We start from the raw sequence: 19,454 nt of genomic DNA on the forward strand, positions 1-19,454 counted from the left end.
CATCAATCAGAGTTAAAATGATAAATTCAAAACATTAAATATAATGATAAATCAGAACTAAGTTGATAAATAGAGAAAGGTATATAAATATCCATTATGAATACAAGAGAAAATTGACACAAGAGTGTCAGGGTGTGGAAGTATATAATCCCGATACAAACCAAAAGTTGTAAAAATATCACGGTTAAGGGTAAAGTATGAGCCTTAATGGAGACTTCTTTCTTCTTACTTTTTTCTTTTCTGATTGATATAAAAATGATTTATTAGATACAATCACATAACGGGGTAGGACTAGATAAGTTTTTTACTTCTTCCTACTCCCTTGAACATAATAACTGTGTTGAATGAAGATTGATTTCTTTCTTTTTACTTTTTTTATCTACCTTATTTTCTGTCAAATTATTACTGTATATATGTTTTATGTTCAATAAACAAACAAACAATTCAACAATTCAATTCAACAACAATAAGGTCCAAGAGCATGAAAATGTGGAAAGGGCGGCTGAGGCAAAAATAAGAAAAGCCTCTTGTGAAAGACATTTAACACCTAAAATGCAGGAACTAAAAGAGAAAGAGTTCATTCAAAATGAAAACAAGTTGAATGCAACATATGAGAAATGGAAAGGCCATGTTGGAGAAACCCAAAGAAGGTTAAAACAATGGTGCCCTGAGCAAGACATGTACGACATGATGGATGAAGTTGAGAAGCTTGAGGGTGAGATTAAAGAAATATATGACAGTGTCCGAAGCCAGACAACACCAAGTCAAGAATTTCAGAGAAAAGTTGATGCATGTGTACCAGCAACAGCAGACTTATAACAGAAGATGAAGTTGATTTTGATGCTGTGGCAGAAACCAATTTACGAAATGCGGAAAATCCAGGCATATGTATATGCTGTGGAGAAGAACACACTCTACATAAATGTAAGAGGCTAATGGAAATGTCTTCAGAGGAAAAGAGAAAATACATCTATAAGCTATGTTTTGCATGCCCGAAAAGGGGTCACAATTCTAAGGAATATAGAAATAGAGCCATCCAACCGCATTACATGACGATCGAAACACCCTCAGCATAAAACACCACGAAAGAAAGTACAGTACATGCTCACTATCTTGTTGTGTCAATGGAAGTGATGGTAGTAGGAACATCGATACTGAACAACGACACTGTCACGGACCGGGCTATTCGGCTAGCCGGGCTAACGTGCTACCGAGCAGACAGAGAGCTGGTCGAGGTGGAGAAGACTCGTGGCGGGGAACTCTGTGTTTACATCAACGATGCCTGGTGCTGTGACGCTGTTGTGGTTTGCAAGCACTGCTCACCAATGATGGAGTTTATGATTATCAAATGCCAACCATTCTACCTGCCGAGGGAATTTAGTGCCATATTGCTGGTAGCAATAAATTTTATTTATAAGCGCCTTTCAAGACACCCAAGGACACTTTACAATAACAAAAAACACAAAACAATACGGGTTGAGCAGCGGCAGCCAAAACGCGCCAGCGTTCACTCAACCCGGAAGGCAGAAAGAAACCACAAGGGAGGGAGAGGGGGAGAAAAAAATCCACGCTCAAACTACCCTCATTTTGAGGATAATTTGAGTTAGGCAAAAAACTACTGCACATGACAGTTACAACAGGTCACAAGACATAAACAATGAAGACGGTGAAACAAGGGAATGTATGAAGGAGGGGGTGATGGTGGGGGACTAGCTTCAGTGCATACTTTCATCAGGGGAAGGTCGAGATAGCAGATGTTGTTTTGGTAGCAGGCTGCCCAAGAATTTAAGACAGCCTTGAGTCCGTGGCTTATGTCTCTTTAGTGGCGTCGATCAGCCAAATCCATGATTTCAGTCAATATTTGAGCACGGATTCCAGTTTCTCCAAGTTCTTGACCATCTTGCAGAGACGCTCCAAAACCGCAACAGTTTGTGGTTGAGCACAGTCTGAGTCTGAGTGTTGGACATCCGCGTTACGCCATCCTTAGACCGGCAGCCTCTTCACTTCCAATAGAGCCGCTCCGGTCGGTTGAATTTTGTGATAGATCAGGAAACTGCTAACACCAAACAGCAGCATACCTGTTATCGGAAGGCCGAAAATGTAGATGTCATCCACATCCTCAATGGACAGTGTTGACAGGCACACCATTCTCCACTTCCTCCAAGGATCTAGGGTGTACCCAGCAGCAAAAGTCCCAGAGGGGCAAGTAGGCTCCCCACTGCCTGCTCTTCTCATCGAGAAAATTTTGTCGATGGCATCGAGAGACCAGCCAACCAATTCCATGTTTGTTTTTAGGATGAAAATACGACAGGAGGCGAGGAAAAGTCAGACAAAGACAGCACATGGACTGAGTGGCGAGCAGGGAAGGGTGGGGGTGGGGATGGGGGACAGGAGCAGAAAGCAAAAGCGTCCGCCTTCGTTGAGAGCCAAGCAAGAAGTTTTGCAGTTTTTTAGTCGAGACTGGACTTCTCTGTTCATCCAGGGTTTCTGGTTTGGAAAAACCCTGACCTTTTTGTTGACGGTGACAGTGTCAACACAGTTTTTGATGTAAGAGAGTACGGTGTCAGTGTACTCCTGCAGGTTGAGGTTGGAGAATAAACCCCATTCAGTCTTTGAGAAGCAGTCCTGTAGCTGAGAGAGGGCTCCCTCAGGCCAAGTTTTTATTGTTTTTGTTTGTGGTTTCGTCTTCCTCAGCAGGGGAGTGTAAGTGGGGGTGAGGGATAGGCAGAGATGGGCAGATCCAGCAAGATGGGGGAGGGGAGTTGCTCTTTAAGCCTGTTTAATGTTGGAATAAACATGGTACAAACTATTGTCACCTCGAGTGGCAAACTTCACGTATTGGACGAATTTAGGAAGCACAGTCTTTAAGCACGCTTGGTTGAAATTGCCTGCGATAATACAGACACCATCCAGGTGAGCAAGCTGCAGTTTGTTTATACAGGCGAGCAAGAAGCTAAGGCCCGTGCTAACATTAGCATTGGGTGGGATATAGACAGCGATCACAAAAACAACCGTGAAAAATAAAAAGGTCTGCACAAGACTGCCAGAACCTCTAAATCAGGAGAGCAGTGTGTATCGATGATCCTGCTGTTACTACACCACTCGTTGTGCACGTAAACACAAAGTCCCCCACCTCTGCTCTTGCCCGAGTCGCTGTTTTTGTCCTGCCGGTGAAGCGTGCGGCCTGCAAGCTCGACTGCAGCGTCGGGGATTAGCGGGTGAAGCCACGTCTCTGTAATGAAAATAACGCTGCAGTTCCGTACAAAGCTGTTTGTGGCTAACTGTAATCCCAGTTCGTCAATTTTGTGAGTGATGGATCTGGCGTTGGAAAGGAAGAGACTCGGTAATGCTGGCCTGTGAGGTTGTTTCCGTAGCCTAGCATCTCAGCCCGACCGGCAGCCTCGCTTTTGCTTCCTCTCTTTTCTTGAATCAAAAGACAACACAGGATGATTGTGGAGAGCTGTTGAGAATCAAACACGCCCAGGGCTGAGCATGCACAATTAGCAATTCAATGGAGACAAAGAATACCTTGAGTGAAATTTGGAAGTTCTGGAAGATGGAGGGGGCATGGAGCAGAACTGCAAAACACCAGGACTCTTAAGTGAACAAGATGAGAAAGTGAAAAACCTGGTTAAGGAAAGAAAGCTGGAAATTTGGCAAAGAAAGATGATCTCAGTGAAGGGTAAGACACAAATGTGGAGAGTGCTTCGAAGCTTAACAAACTCAACAAGGAAAGATCAGGCAAGAATCATTATGGATGGTGAAAAACAATTCATTAGTAATGTAGACAAAGCCAATGGGTTCGTTAAGTATTACCACTTAGTAAGTTCCCTAAAATTAACCAAACATGACCCAGGAATGAAAGGGCTTACCAACGGCAAATTGCGAAAACAAGATAATGAAATGTCCATAAAGGTGGAATTTACAACAGAAGAGGTGAAAGCAGTAATACAAAAACTCAACCCATCAAAAGTGGCTGGACCTGACCACATCCATCCACGCCTTCTTCACCACATCGGCGAAAATGCGCTGAAGGCCTTAACTGGCATCTTCAACAAATCATGGTCCACACTCCAAGTCCCGCAACAATGGCGTATTGCTGACATCCGTCCAATACTAAAACTAGGGAAAAAAACCCTAATCAATTAGCCAGCCACAGGCCCATATCACTAACTTCTGTGATTGGTAAAGTGATGAAAAGGCTGGTGTGCAATAGACTGCGGTATATTACTGAAGAAAGACTTCTCTTGACCGAAAACCAAGCAGGGTTCAGGCCTAGAAGAAGTACAGATGACCAGCTTCTAAGATTATCCCAGTCTATTAATGATGGCTTTCAACAAAAACTGATGAAGAGAACAGTCGTGGCGCTTATCGACTTTACAAGGGCATACGATGGTGTCTGGCGAGATGCCTTGGTGTATAAGATGATGGAGAAAGGAGTGCCGACACACATCATTAGATGGATACAATCATGGTTGTCGAACAGATTGAACTGGGTTACCTATGAGGGAGAGAAAAGTCAATGGCTTGTCTTCAAACAAAGTGTACCACAAGGTTCAGTGCTCTCTCCGCTACTCTTCCTGTTTTATATTGATGACTTGGCCAAGGATATCAAAAATGCCGAGATCTCTCTATTTGCTGATGATGTAGCACTATGGACACAGCACTCACGTTTGCAAATAGCAGAAAAGGAACTACAAACAGAACTTTTAAGACTGACAGAGTGGAGTGCTAAGTGGAAGATGCAAATTTTGGCACCCAAGTCTGAATGCTCCTTTTCCTCGACTAACACACAAGAGGCCAATTGAAGACCATCTCTAACAATATCAAGTAGTCCTCTGAAGTACAACCCCAACCCGAAATTCCTTGGGGTTACAAACGAGCGGCAATTAACCTTCAGCACCCATGTGAGCAAGATCAGTCAAAAGGTTAAGCAGCAGGCAGCAGCAGGCAGCAGCTTTGCGCCGATTGTCCAACACAGACTGGGGTTACGATAAGGAGACCTTACAATCTACCTTCATCACAGCTGTAAGATCAATGATTGACCCCATGGATTTCTACATCAGGGATGGAGAGACTGGAAGTGAGCCATATGCTGGAAGGGCGATTACTGTACAGGTACGCACAACCCCCAAAGAGGCTATCCTAGCCTAAGCAGACCTACCTACCATTGCTACCAGGGCCAAGCAACTAAACACGATTGCGATGGAGAGACTGGAAGCGAGCCATATGCTGGAAGGGCGATGACTGTACAGGTACGCACAACCCCCAAAGAGGCTATCCTAGCCTAAGCAGACCTACCTACCATTGCTACCAGGGCCAAACAACTAAATACGATTGCTTTGGAGAAGTCATACAGGCTGAGTGAATCTAATCCTCGCCAGATGCTAGCAGAAAGAGATACCATACAGCGAACGAAGAAACAAGGGTGGAAAATTAAAGCGAAAGCAAGGAGGTCAGCAATTTTTGGAAAGAGATTTTTTTTTTGATGGTGCCCGAGTAGGCAGCCTTCGGCAAGTGCTCTTCAAGAACCTTGCTTTTTTGTTCTTTTTTGTTGTTTTTGTCTTTTGTTTTGTCACATGTTGTTTGTTGTTTCGTCGTGTGGACCTGATATGGACTGTTTTTGTCACGTTTCGGTTTTGCGGTCTGGCCAGCAGGTGGCATGAGCGGACTTTCTGGCACACCTGCTGCCAATCTGTAATCATTAGACTCAGCATTTAAGGACTCCTCCGCCATTCACCTGTTGTGGGAGTATTGTCTATGGCATTGCTGTTTTCGCTGTTCTTTGACTTATTGGCTTTTGACCTCGTCGTGATTTCGCGTTATAGTTCTCGGTACCCATTTTTGAGTAAGTACTGTTTTGTTTTGGTGATTTGACTTTTGTGCGTGTATTGGTGATACATTGTTTTTCGTTCGTATTTTGCGGTCTTTATTTTTTCTTCCTTGCTCTTTTGTGCAAGCGCTTTTTGTTACTCGTTTGGATTTGCCTCCTGGTCCTTATTGGGGACCAGCGCTTTATGTTCTCGCCTTATTTCGGTGCGATTGAGACATTAAACTGTTTTTTTTCCCTACGGAGACCTTGTTTTTGCCTACGCTTTTTGGATCCCCTAAACTCGGTTTATCTGAGACATAACAGTTTTCAGCGTTTTTTGGCCACGACATTCGTCAAAGGAGAAGTATCTGTGCTTGGTGGTTGCGCCTTCTCAGCAGCACGCCTGTACCAGCACAGATTTTGATTGGGAGGGATGTCGGCGCCATTGACTGTCGGTGCTGGACAGACCTGGGGCGTTTGTGTTTTTTGCGCCTGTAATGGGCAGCATTTTTCACAACCCCGTTTTGTTCAGTGGAGATGTCGGCGCTGTTGGACAGTCGGCGTTGGTGCGGCTGGATGGAAGGCTGCTGATGTTGAGGATGAGAAGAGAGGAGCGTTGGCGCAGAGCGCCGATGCATATTTGGAACCGAGAGTGGCCGCTTGGAATTGAAATGGATTTCCATGGGACAGGAGAAGTGAACCAATCTCTTTTTTCGTCAATGGATGCTACAACTTCTTGTTGACTTTGAAACTTAGCTTGTAGCCGACGTGTGCACATTTTGAGCATGACGTCTCTGATCCACTAGTTAAAGGACACTTTCATTCTCTCCTCTTTCATCTCAAACTGCTTCAAACAACAAAGCGTGTGACGGAAAAGTGGTTAGGACTGCACGACTGTCCGTGTTTGATGTTATGTGTTGTGTTTATTATTTTACTTTATGTTAACTGTTACAGCTTGTTACAGCTGCCGCTGTTGTGAAAGCGCTTTATAAATCAGCATGTATTGTATTGTATTGTAGAATAAACCACGACATCTGCCAGGTCTCCTACCACCATGGATGACGATAGGTAACCTGGTTTTCGAATTAGAGGGAGTGAAGATGAGGAAAATTGCTGTTGACAGATTGGCCAAGAACTGGACTAAATATGACACAGTGGTATACACGGACGGATCCACATCAGCAGCAAACATCAACGGAGGAGCAGGGATTGTTATAACAGAGGGACACCCAACTAACCCAAATGTCGTGGGAACACATAATATACCAGCAGGCCCTGGTGCTCCTCATACCAGGCGGAACTGAAAGCGATCACGCGGGCCCTAATCTCCTCCGGGATGAGTGTGAGGGAAGGAAGATAACGATTGTTGGGGACAGTAAGGCAGCGCTACAACGGATCCAGAGTTTGAATCCCTCCACCCTACTTCAAGCCGGTGATGAAAGAGATATTGTTGCTCTATCATCAAAGAAAGAGTTCCCTAACCTTTTCATGGTGTACAAGCCACTGTGGGGTGATGGGCAATGAGATGGCTGATGAAAAGGCTAAAAAAGGGTCTGAGAGAAGCCAAGAAGGAACAACCTGGCAGTACACGGCAGCGAAAGCGGCAATCAAACGCCATACGGATAGGATCAGTTCCCGGCTCCTCAGGACCTTGTCCAGCACATGTTCAACCTGAGCTTGAAGCTGGGCAGAGTTGTGGAAAACTTCGTGCCTGGTCCCAGTGCTCCATTTCTGTTCACCCTCTACACCTCGGACTTCAGATATATCACTCCAAACTCCCACCTTCAGAAGTTCTCTGACGACTCTGCGATTATAGGCCTCATTACAGAGGGAGGCAATCGGGAGTACAAGGGACTGACAAAGGACTTTGTGGACTGGTGCCAGCAGAATCACCTCCAGATCAACCCTGAGAAAACTCAGGATTTGGTAGTGGATTTCTGCAGGAAACAGTCCTCACCTGCACTGATGAACATCCAAGGTACAGACAGAGAGAGGGTAACCTCTTACAAGTACCTGGGTGTTTGTCATTTTCTGGTTTCGGCAGCAGGTGGCGGGCTGAGCATTCTTGCTGCTGCACACCTGCTGCCAACCTGGTATATGAGGACCGTCTTTTTGGCTCTGCTTTGCCGGAGAATTGTATGCCGTGCCACTGCTTTTGCCTGTGTGTCATTTATTCTCGCTCTCGTTTTCGTGATTATTGCTGTTGTTCTAGACGTTGGTTCTCTTTTGTGTTGTACAGTTTTCGTTTTGATTGTATCGAGTTTATTTTTATCCTTGCCTTTTGTGCAAGCGCTTTTTGTTATCGGGTTTTTTGTGTGTTTTCCTGGTCCTCACTTTTGACAAGCGATTTCTGTTTTCTATCTCTTACAGTGCGATTTTTGTAATAAACATTCTTTTTTTGTACGGAGTTCTTGTTGGGGTCTGCTATTTTGGGGATCCAAAAAATCTCATTTGTCGCGAACGAAGCGTGTCCTTCTTGCTTCGCGTCGTAACGTGACAGAATTCTCCGGCCACCATGGATCCCGTGGACGGCAATAAGATTTTGTCCGCCCTGGCCAGCCAAGAACAACTGGTGAGTCAGCAGAGCCAGGCGCTGTTAGAACTCCGTGACGCGGTCTCCATGCTGGCTCACCGGTTCGAGGATTTAGGGTCGCGGGTGGAGCGTTTAGATAACCGGAGAATGCCAACTCCGGAAATCCAAAGAGCTACCACGGGGGTACCCGTCCGTTCCCCGACGGTTAGTCAGGAACCAATACTGCCACACCCTCTCCACGTTATGGTGGTGAACATGGGCGGTGTGGACAATTCCTCCATCAGTGCTCGCTCGTGTTTGATCAGCAACCATCCGCTTATGTCAGTGACGACTCTAAGGTGGCGTTTATCATGAGCTTGTTGACTGGTCAGGCGGCTTCATGGGCACTGGCAGTGAGTGAAGTACAACTGGGCCTCCGGTCTTCCTTCCCCGACTTGCTTGCCATGTTTCGTCGGGTGTTCCACCACCCAGTTCGGGAAGAGAGGCCGAAGGGGCTTCCCACAAGACGACTCGGACAGCTAGATTCGAAGACCACTCCAGGGCACGGAATACGACCACCAGGGACGAGCCGATGCAGCTGGGAAGCGGACACTTGGGACCGGAGGAGAGACGGGGCCGGATCCACAACGCCTGTTTCTACTGTGGCCAACAAGGGCATCGGGTCACCTATTGCCCGATGACATCTCAACCACCTACCCCCCTCAGTGACTGTGAGTTACAACTCCGCATCAAACATCGGGAGCCGAGGAGAGTCGAGTCTCGTTCAGGCCTCTTCAAGAGACTGGAACTGGAGGGAGAGATTTATGGGCCGTCTCAGGTTCTGCCGATCAGGGCTCTGGTAGATACGGGGGCCGATGATTGCTTTATCGATACTGGCATAGCCTCTGAAATAGGTTGTCCCATAGAGGAGTTGGACGAAGTAAAACGGGTTCACGATCTCGATGGGTGTCTACTGGTGGTGGTGAAAATAATTACGGGACCTGTTAAGTTCAAGTTATCAGGCAATCATGTCGAGCAGAGTAAATTTTATTTGATGCAGTCCTGAGCTGTCCTATTGATTCTCGGTTTACCTTGTCTTAAGACTCATAATCCTGTAATTTCGTGGGATCGCCCTGCGATTGAGAATTGAAGTCCGTTTTGCTATGAGGATTGTTTGCGGTCGGCCGTGGGGGGGCGCGGGCGTTCTCATAATGAGCCCCCTGAAGCCAATTGCCTAGACGGAGTACCTAGTTGTTATCATGATTTGCAACAGGTTTTTAGCAAAGACCGCGCCCAGTCCTTGCCACCGCACCATCCTTACGACTGTGCCATCGACCTGCAGGCGGATGCCCCGCTGCCGAGCTCCCAGCTATATCAGGTTTCTCATCTTGAACAAGAGGCGTTGCGGGAGTACACCAATAGCTCGTTCGCTGCATGTCTTATCAGACCATCACGATCACCGTTGGGTGCTGGATTTTTCTTTATTGAGAAGAAGGACAAGTCGGTGTGGCCGTGTGTGGACTATTGTGGACTCAATGAAATCACCATTAAAAATAAGTATCCGCTTCCACTGTTAGATTCCGCATTTGCTCCCCTTCAATCGGCCACCATCTTCTCAAAATTAGATATACCCAGTGCTTATCATCTGGTTCGCGTTTGGGAAGGGGACGAATGGAAGACAGCTTTTAAGACTCCCGTAGGCCACTTTGAATATTTGGTCATGCCCTTCGGATTGACTAATGCCCCCACGGTGTTTCAGAGTCTCATCAACGACGTGTTGAGGGACCTATTGAATGTGTTTTGTTTTGTTTATCTCGATGACATTTTGATTTTCTCACGGACACTTCAGGAACACAAACAGCATGTCAGGCTCGTATTGCAACGGCTGTTAGAGAATAGGCTTTTTGTCAAGGCCGAGAAATGTGAATTTCATGTTGAGTCAATATCGTTTCTTGGATTTATAATAGAGAGGGGTCAAATGAGAGCCGACCCTGTCAAGATTAAGGTGGTGGTGGAATGGCCGACACCCACCAACCGTAAACAGCTGCAACGTTTTTTGGGTTTTGCTAACTTTTACAGACGTTTCATTCGAAATTACAGCCAGAAGGCTCTTCCGTTAACCCGGCGTCTCGGCGTTTACGGAATTAAAGAAAGCTTTTACGAACCCACCTGTACTGCAACATCCTAACCCTGACTGTTCTTTTGTCGGAGAGGTGGACGCCTCGGATTCAGGAGTGGGGGCAGTGTTGTCTCAGTAGACCAGAGACTGCACCCATGCGCCTTTTTCTCTCGTCGCCTCATTCCCGCCGAGTCGAACTACGACGTGGGTAACCAGGAACTGTTGGTTGTAGAGGCTCTACAGGAATGGGGACAGGAATGGAGACACTGGCTCGAGGGGAGCCATTCACCGTGTACACCGACCACAAGAATCTCGCCGAGATTCGCTCGGCAAAAAGACTGAACTCACGTCAGGCCCGGTGGGCACTTCTGTTGACTCGTTACAACTTCAGGCTTACATATTCTTACATATATCAGTCCGGGTTCCAAGAACACTAAACCAGATGCCCTCTCCCGGATCCACGACCCCGTTGAGAAGGACGGCGAACCGGGGACCATTCTCTCGGACTGCTGCATCCTAGGGGCGCTGAGGTGGGAGATCGAGCGGAGGATCCAGGAGGCTCAAGACGGGATCCAAGTCCCGGCTAGATGTCCCGCATGGAAGCTGTTTGTGCCTCCACCTCTGTGTTCGGAGGTATTGCAGTGGGGGCACATGTCTAAGTTGGCTTGCCATCCGGGGGTTAACCGGACTTTGCATCTCGTCTCTCAGCGGTTTTGGTGGCCGGAGCTTCGAAGGGATATTGTGGAGTTCATCAAGGCCTACTCCGCCTGCGCCTGTGGTAAGGTCTCGCATCGGCCTCCGGCTGGGTTGCTTCAACCCCTACCCATTCCCCCTCGACTCTGGTCCCACATCTCCATTGACTTTGTCACAGGCCTCCCTCCTTCCCGTGGAAAGACTGTCATTCTCACCATTGTGGACCGTTTTTCTAAATCTGCTCATTTCATTCCGCTGTCCAAGTTGCCGTCCGCCTTGAAAACCTCCGACCTCCTCGTCAGCCATGGCTTCCGTCTCCATGGGATCCCGAGAGGCGTGGGAAGTGTTCGGTGAGGCCAGGGAAGCCGACTTCCGGACGGCTTCGAGGAAATTCTGGTCCACCATCCGACGTCTCAGGGCCAGGAAACAGTGCACCACTAACACTGTACAGTGAGGATCTCGACTCGGGACGTTGTGAGGTGGTGGGCGGAGGACTTCGAAGACCTCCTCAACTCCACCAGCACGCATTCCTTGGAGGAAGCAGAGTCTGGGGACTCTGAGGTGGGCTCTCCTATCTCTGTGCTCGAAGTCACCGAAATGGTTCAAAAGCTCCTCGGTGGCAAGGGCCCAGGGGTGGATGAGATTCGCCAGGAGTTCCTCAAGGCTCTGGATGTTGTGGGGCTGTCCTGATTGACACGCCTCTACAACATCATGTGGTCAGCGGGGAAAGCGCCTCTGGATTGGCAGACCGGGGCGGTGGTCCCTCTTTTTAAAAAGGGGGACTGGAGGGTGTATTCCAACTACAGAGGGATCACACTCCTCAGCCTCCCTGTTAAGGTCTATTCAGGGGCGCTGGAGAGGACGATCTGTCAGGAAGTCGAGCCTCAGATTGAGGAGGAGCAGTGTAGTTTTCGTCCCGGCCGTCGAACGGTGGACAAGTTTTACACCCTTAGCAGGGCCCTCGAGGGTATGTGGGAATTCGCCCAACCAGTCTACATGTGTTTTGTGGACTTGGAGAAGGCGTTTGACCGTAGCCCTCGGGGAGTTCTGTGGGGCGTGCTTCGTGGGTATGGGGTACCGAACCCCCTGATACGGGCTGTTCGGTCACTTTTCCACCGATGTCAGAGTTTGGTTCGCATTGCCGGCAGTAAGTTGCAATCGTTTTCAGTGAGGGTAGGACTCCGCCAAGTATGCCCTTTGTCGCAGATTCTGTTCATAACCTTTATGGACAGAATTTCTAGGCGCAGCCGAAGTGTTGAGGGGGTCCGTTTTGGTGGCCTCAGTATTGCATCTCTGCTTTTGCAGATGATGTGGTGTTGGCTCCTTGAAGCAGGGCTCTCCAACTCTCACTTGAGCGTTTCACAGCCGAGTGTGAAGCGTTTGGGATGAAAATCAGCACCTCCAAATCTGAAACAATGGTCCTCAGTCGGAAAAGGTGGAGTGCCCTTTCCAGATCAGGGAGGAGATCTTGCCCCAAGCGGAGGAGTTTAAGTATTTTGGTGTCTTGTTCACGAGTGAGGGCAGGAGGGAGCAAGAGATCGACAGGCGGATCGGTGCAGCGTCTGCGGTGATGCGGACTTTTTATCGGTCATCTTCTCTGTATCGTTCCAATAATACAGAGAAGATTAGCATGGTCCCTATTAGCAAGATCCTGCGCGTTGTTCGGGTGGTCGACCCGTCTTATTTTCCCCCCCGAGACGTTCAGGTTCGACGATGGTTATCGTCCGAGGCGCACCCTTCGGGTCGCCGCGCGCGGCAGGCCGACAGCCGCCTCTGACCGCGCATCTTGCATCGATCTGTCAGGCGAGGCCGAGGAACGCCCCTGCGCGTATGCAAATTAACCATGTGCGCAAAAGCCGCGTGCGGGATTTGAAATGTACGCACCTTGTGTTGTCGTCTGAAATGAAAAATAAAATCATTTGCCCGCCCGCCCGCCCCCTCTTAAAACAAACAGTGATCCAACAAACAGTGAACCAATTCGTCTGAAATGAAAAATAAAATCATTTGCCCGCCCGCCCCCTCTTAAAACAAACAGTGAACCAATTCATCTGAATGAAAATCAATTACACAACACAAAGCCACTCGCTGCTGCTTCACACATCTATTTATTGATTCAACTGACTAACTTCACACACCACATCTATTTCTTAAATATTGATCACGGCACGCAGAAACACACACAAGAGAGACGTTATGATACAGGAGATTAGGCGTCTTGCGTAGCAGCAGCAAGACGCGCGAGGTCCGTTTCACTCGCCCGCTGCTCCGCCAGCCACAGGGCCATCGGTTTTCCCTCATAGAGTGTGCAGAACGTTTGTAGAGTCCTCTTGGGCACTTTGGTCATGAAAATAGTGTGACCGTAAACCGCCTGTTGTGGGAGGCCACACTTTCCGCACGTTCTGGTTTTCCGGGCTTCCAACTGTTGCTCCGTGGTCCGGCATTTACATTGCCGCCACGCGGTGGTACGGGGAGGTCGTTGCGGCAGCGCAGACGACTGCTTTTGCAGCCATGCCGAAACGCTCACCGCGCCGTCCTCCCCGCAACCCTCGTTGTTTAATTGGCAGAAATAGCTGCCTTTGTAAAAGGCATGCCCCCCCGCCAAAGTCCGAGGCTGGCCACACCACAGGCAGTCCTCCCCAGGTTTGTTGCCCCACGTGAATCGTTCGTTGGCATCGAGTAGCTGCTGGTCCCGCAGGGCTCTGGCTTTCCTCCTGCGAACGGTACACCTGGCGGGCGTATCACCGCTGCCGCCGGGCTCGCCGCTGGCATGGCACCTCCTCCTCCTGCGCGTGACCAGACCACCGCACGTATCGCATCTTCCTCGGCACTCCACGCAAATGTCGGGGGCGCTCGCGGTTGCGGCAGACGATGAACTGTTGATCTCTGCAAAAACATCAAGCAAAGTTGGGTGGGCCGTAGGTCTTCCACCAAAGCGAAATTGAGCATTGCTTAGCACTTACATTGCTGCTCCATGGATGCCATGTCTGGTTGGTTGGCTGGCTGCTGAGAGAAATGAAGCCGAGTGCAAAAAGTGGGAGCTATTTATGTAAAGTGCATGGGGAGGGGGGAAGGTCAAGTGCGAATCCCCTGTTGGAGGGAAGGCGGGGGACCGTCTCCCTTGGCTGTTAGTGGGGTGGGGGGGGACCGTCTCCCTCGGCCGTCGGGGCAGCTGCCCTTGGCCGTTAGGTTGGGTGGGGCAGGGGACCATCTCCCTCGGTCGTCGGAGCAGCGGGGCCGTCGTCGAGGGGTGCCGGAAGCAAACGATGCAGTCGGGGAGGGGCAGGCCGGGGCTGAGCGCGCGGCGGTAAGCGCAGTGGTGCGGGTCCGCTCTGCGAGAGGTCACATCGAATCGTCACGTTAAGTACGATTGTTCGGTCGTTTGGGTGCGAAAACAAAGCAAGAGTGAACAGTGACAACAACGAAGCAACAAGTGTGAAGGTGGCATGGGCTGCCAGGTAGCTGTCAAGAGCAGCTCTCAAGAAGAAGGAGCAAGTGGAGAGCTTGACACCCGCCCGACGCCGACATCTCCCAAAGCCAAGGCCAAGGCCTGCCGAAAAGAGACGGGGAGACGGCAGAACATAAAGTGAGATCACCTTTCTGGACGTGTCCTGGCTCCTCTTCTCTTCCAGCCACTCCTCCACCGAACGACCCTCCGCCTGTGAGCAAAAGTGCTCGTTCCTGTAGCGGCTATGGCCAAACTCCTTGGTTTTGGGGTTGCCGCAGCGCTTGCAGCGGAAATGAGCGACCTTCGGCAGCCTCACCCGGTGCGCGACATTCCACGCGACTAGGCCCCCCTTGCCGGACGGCGGAGCGGAGCCGGAGGAGGCGGCAGGCACGAGGGGGTCCGGCGGAGTCGGGGCCGGCGCCGAAGTGGAGGCTCTGGGACTGGCAGAGGCGGCCGGCGCCGAAGTGGAGGCTCCGGGACTGGCAGAGGCGGCCGGCTCCGAAGTGGAGGCTCCGGGACTGGCAGAGGCGGCCGGCGCCGAAGTGGAGGCTCCGGGACTGGCAGAGGCGGCCGGCGAAGCGGTGGAGCGCTCGTCTTGGGGCGTGGGCAGCGCCCGGAAAAGATCCGGCAGGACGGGACCCCTGTGAGTCACCGCCGTACCGGATATCTCCGCCGGGTGCTCGAAAGCCGCCTCCCCCCGGGGCTGCCGATTCATCAGGGGCCTGGCCTCAGCTAGCGCATCCGCAGCCGTCGCTTTGCTGCTGGGGGCCGGGATCGCCACGCACATTGCTTGCACGCTGTTGTGCTTGCTTCTGTGGTTGTGCCTGCAAAGAGAACAAACGAGGTTGGTTGGTTGGTTGTTGAAAAAGGCTCGTCGTCCTCGGCGCGGCGGCGAGCGAGCGAGCCTTACGCACCACTGAGTAAGGGTCCGGTGGTTAACCGCAAAAAGGTGGACGGGGGCTGCGGCCATTAGCTCTCTGGTCCTGCACAGGTCTCTGATCCGGCCGTAGTCACGCATGACCAGGCCCCAGCGACTGATGCGCACACCAGCGAGGCTGTGGCCCTGGCTGTGGATGTGGGACAGGTCCGAGAAGATGGCTTCCACCAGCCTGCTGGCACCCGGAGAGCGTGCCACTTCAGTCCCCTTCCCGATAAAGAGACTGCGCAGAGATCGTGTCATGTTAGAGGACCAGATACTTGGCAAAGCCGCCGTTGGCCGGCGATGAAATTTCACACGTACCGTTTGGTAGCCTCCATGCTCGGCATGTGGGGACCCTTGGAGGCCTTGAAGCGGCCCTGGACCAGCGGCTTACGGCGCGGCGGAAGGGCTGGCGGAGGAGCCTTGTCATGGTCGGGCAGCTTCTCCCACAGGTCTTTTATCCACGACACCTGAGACGGTCTCACGAACGCGTTGCGGCGCAGCTGCACCAGCGCGTCGGCCAGCCGGCAGACATGCTGGTAGCCCCCTCGGCCGTCCGGTCCCACGACATCCTCCTCCTCCTGCGTTCAAAGAAGGGCTTGAGGCGCCGTACGCGCGGCGGTGTGCGGAGACAGAACAAAATCGAGACCGAGGGTCAGACGTACCTCTTGCGCCTCCCGCTCCTGCCCCGGCTCATCTTCCGGGAGACCCTCGGTCAGTGCCGACATGGCCAACACGCAGTGGAATTCCAGCCCCTCAACGTCTTGCTCCTCCTCCTCCTGCTCGTTCGCCTGCCCATCCGTCACCTGGTCTTGCCAGTCGCCCGCGTCTTCCTCGTCCCCTCCCAGGCAGGATTGGAGCACGGCGCCGGTCTGCGCTAGCAGGTACTCCACCCCGATGAGCTCCCCTTGAATGAGAGTCGGGGTCAGCGCTCGGCACGTCAGAGGATGCGTGAGAATCTCTCTCAATCTCACCCGTGTATTTCCCCGGCGGTGTAATTGTGAAAGGGGGAGGAGTTCTGGCGCATCCGCACCACCTCCTGGAAGGCCTCCACCACACGCGCGTTATAGCAGCGTACCTCCTCTCTGCCGCCGCCCACCATGGCCGCCCTGGCCCTGTCCTCGTTCCACCGGGTCAAGCCCTCCAGCAGGTACACCTGAAAGTGGAGGGCGTTGGCCGATGTGCCTGCAGAGTGTCGGAAATGAGACGGAATTCAGACTTTGGCACGAACGCATGGGCAATATACGCACATGCTTTTAACTCACCCGGAATGAATCGGCACTGATGGAGGTGGAAGGACTCCAGGGAGGTGGACCCCCGCGCGCAGCGGAACACCGGGAGCGTGACCCCGCCTTTTGTGACCTCCCCGGTTTTGGTGTAGAGGGCCACACCCGGCGGGTCCTGGATGCAGCGCAGGTGGCGACGCTGCGTCCTCCAGATTTCCGCCATACGCTCCCGGTTGATGAGAGGGTTGCCCATTGTGTCCTTGGCCTCCCAAAAGTGGTCAAGCACCTCCTGGAGCATCCTCTCGGTTTCCTCCGCCCCGCTGGTGCGGCGGCGACAATGTCGCTCCACCTCCTTGGCCTTCAGGGTGACGTGGCCGCCGCCCTGCACTGCATGCTTGGCCCACTTCAGCCTTTCGAGGTCTCGCTCATCCCACTCGAAGATGGCCGAGGCGAGCCGGGCCATGAAGGGCCCATAGAGGAGGTGCGCGTCCGTATTGACGCCCCTGGCAATGCGACGCATGAGGTGCCACACGTCCAGGCGTACCACCAACCGGCCCCACTGGCCAAAGGTTTCATGCATCTGCCAGTACAAGCGGACTTTTACATCAGACACAACACCAGAGGGGGGGGGGGGGGGGAATAAAATAAAATCAATGGAATAAATTGAATAAAACCGCCTACTTTGCTCTTCCCGGCGACGGAGCAACAGTCACGGTTGACGTACAACACCTCCGGGGGTGGCTTTCCCGCGTCCTTGAACCGCCGGACCAGTCCGTCCGCCATGGCCGAAAGGCCCTCTCCCTCCGCGGCCATGAGCACGGACATGAGCACCTGCCCGTACTCATTGCCCACGTTGGTCACCCAGGCGGCCGTCCCGGCGGATTCCCCTGTCAGCTTCTTGGTCAATTGCGGGTGAGAAGGGAACGTCCGTGTCATTTCATGTGATTAATGAACTGTGACTTCATGTGATTGATGGACTGCGCACCTTCTTGGTGGAGTCCATCTTCAGGATGTTTCCAAAGACGGAGGTGAGACGGCCCTTGTTGTCCTCGAAGCGGGGGAGCACGTCCCTCACGTAGGCCGCGAGGAACCAGGGCACGAGGGGGAGCGGGCGCATGGGCGGGACTTCGTCCCTCCCGCCGACCGGGACACCCAGCTGCGTGAGGATGGACAGGTAGCACCTGGCCATCCACTCCTCACTGTGGATCTCCGTCAGCACACGGCGCAACAGGGTGGCACTGTTGCCCAGCGAGCGCGTCCTCATCAGAGAGATGACTGCTTTGTCGCAAGCCAGTCTAAAGAGGTGAGGAGAGAGGCGGGGAATCGTCAGTGCCGCACACAAAACGGCGAATGAACGAGAAGGCCGACCGACCGGCTCTTCGCCACTCACTTGTAAGTCAGGACCGCCGGGAAAAGCAACTGCTTGGAAATGTGCAGTTGCTTCCGGATGCTCTCTTCCCAGGCCGAGAACTTCCTGTTGCACTTGAGGCACTCGAGGCTCTCTGTGCCCATGAAGTACCAGCCCCTCAGATCCAGCACCCGGCGAACGGTCCTGTACAGCCCCCCCCCGGTCAGGCGGTCGTGGCCGCAACCAGAACTGGGGCAGGCCGTTTCACCCCCCACATCTTGTACGGCGCCCACAAGAAGAACTTCGAGTGGAAGAACTGCCTGTTTGAAGCGGGGGGCTGCGTAAAATAGGCGGGCGGGCTCGGGGGCTCCCACCACAGCTTGAGGTTGGTGGTGAGGACCGCTCTGCCACCGGCCGTTCTCTCAAACAGCGCTCGGCCTACCCACGCGTGCTCGCTCTCGGGTAGTGTGGCGAGCCAGCCCTTTGGGAGCAGACTCTGCTGCTTTGGCGCCGGCAGCTGTGGCAGCGTGTCGCCACGGGCCCAGACCACGGGGGGAGGGCGAGTTGCAGGGAAGGGCGATGTGACGGCAGATGAAGTGGAAGCCTGGGACAACGACGCTGGCGCAACACGACATGAAATCAAGTCACTTCTCACTTTAATTTTTTTTGTCTGTGCATTTTTTTACAACTGACACGATAAAGTCACTCACGCTGCTGAGACTCCACCTCCATGGCAGCTGCAAGGAGGACGTCGTCCGATGGCTCAGATGGTGCCGACGGCCGCTCACTTGTGGCTGTACAGAGATGCAAATTGGCACAATTATGGGGCCGTTCGAGGTCAGTCGTTGGAGATACAGAAATGCAAATTGACACAATACGGGGCCGTTTGGACCCATGAGTCGTTTACCTGGACGAGACCCTTTATAATTTGCCTCATTGTCTCTCCCAACGATGTAGGAGTTCAGGGTGTGGAAGAAGGAGCCCGGCATACCAATTTTCCCGGTGCGCATATGAGTCACATACCTACACACAGAAACCACCAACGAAAAATACACGAGTTAAGCAATGACAAATTTTCACCTTCCCATACATAACAAACGCAATTTACGCTCGATGCCGCTCATCAGTTGACTCGTAGAGAGAACGGTAGGTTTCGTTGGGGAACTGTCCCATTGTCAGCAGTTGCTCATCCAGCTCCCTGACCAACGGTGCTCCCATGACCATCAGCCGATGCCGCACGACAGCGGCCATCTCCGGGAAGACGTGTGCGTACAACGCCAGGGAATCTTTATTCACCGCTAGGGGTGACTGCGACGTGTCGCCGTTTTCGCGCTCTTTCTGGTGGGAAGCCACGACCATGGCACAGTAGCCCACATCGTT

The 19,454-nt window shown here is 51.9% G+C and overlaps 2 protein-coding genes across 2 annotated transcripts; both read right to left on the reverse strand.

Moving 5' to 3' along the window:
* Positions 1-13,342: 13,342 nt before the first annotated feature.
* Positions 13,343-14,118, reverse strand: LOC147190264 (uncharacterized). The gene is made up of 2 exons (XM_086099258.1): positions 14,102-14,118; positions 13,343-14,057 (listed from the first exon to the last, which is right to left on the reverse strand). Exons 1-2 carry the CDS (start codon positions 14,116-14,118, stop codon positions 13,343-13,345), a joined length of 732 nt encoding a protein of 243 aa, XP_085955384.1.
* Positions 13,881-18,351, reverse strand: LOC147190265 (uncharacterized). Its single transcript, XM_086099278.1, is given in 13 exon segments — positions 13,881-14,019; positions 14,097-14,465; positions 14,730-15,405; positions 15,496-15,741; positions 15,822-16,081; positions 16,166-16,407; positions 16,475-16,539; positions 16,631-16,685; positions 16,766-17,306; positions 17,408-17,634; positions 17,714-18,021; positions 18,117-18,336; positions 18,339-18,351. Coding segments are annotated over 12 exon segments (3,000 nt in total). The 3' UTR covers positions 13,881-14,019; positions 14,097-14,318.
* Positions 18,352-19,454: the final 1,103 nt, after the last annotated feature.

The sequence above is a fragment of the Hippocampus guttulatus genome, chromosome 19 (assembly GCF_054856545.1).
Source record: "Hippocampus guttulatus isolate MCC_2025c chromosome 19, RoL_Hgut_1.0, whole genome shotgun sequence".
In the NCBI taxonomy this organism is placed as follows: Eukaryota; Metazoa; Chordata; class Actinopteri; order Syngnathiformes; family Syngnathidae; genus Hippocampus; species Hippocampus guttulatus.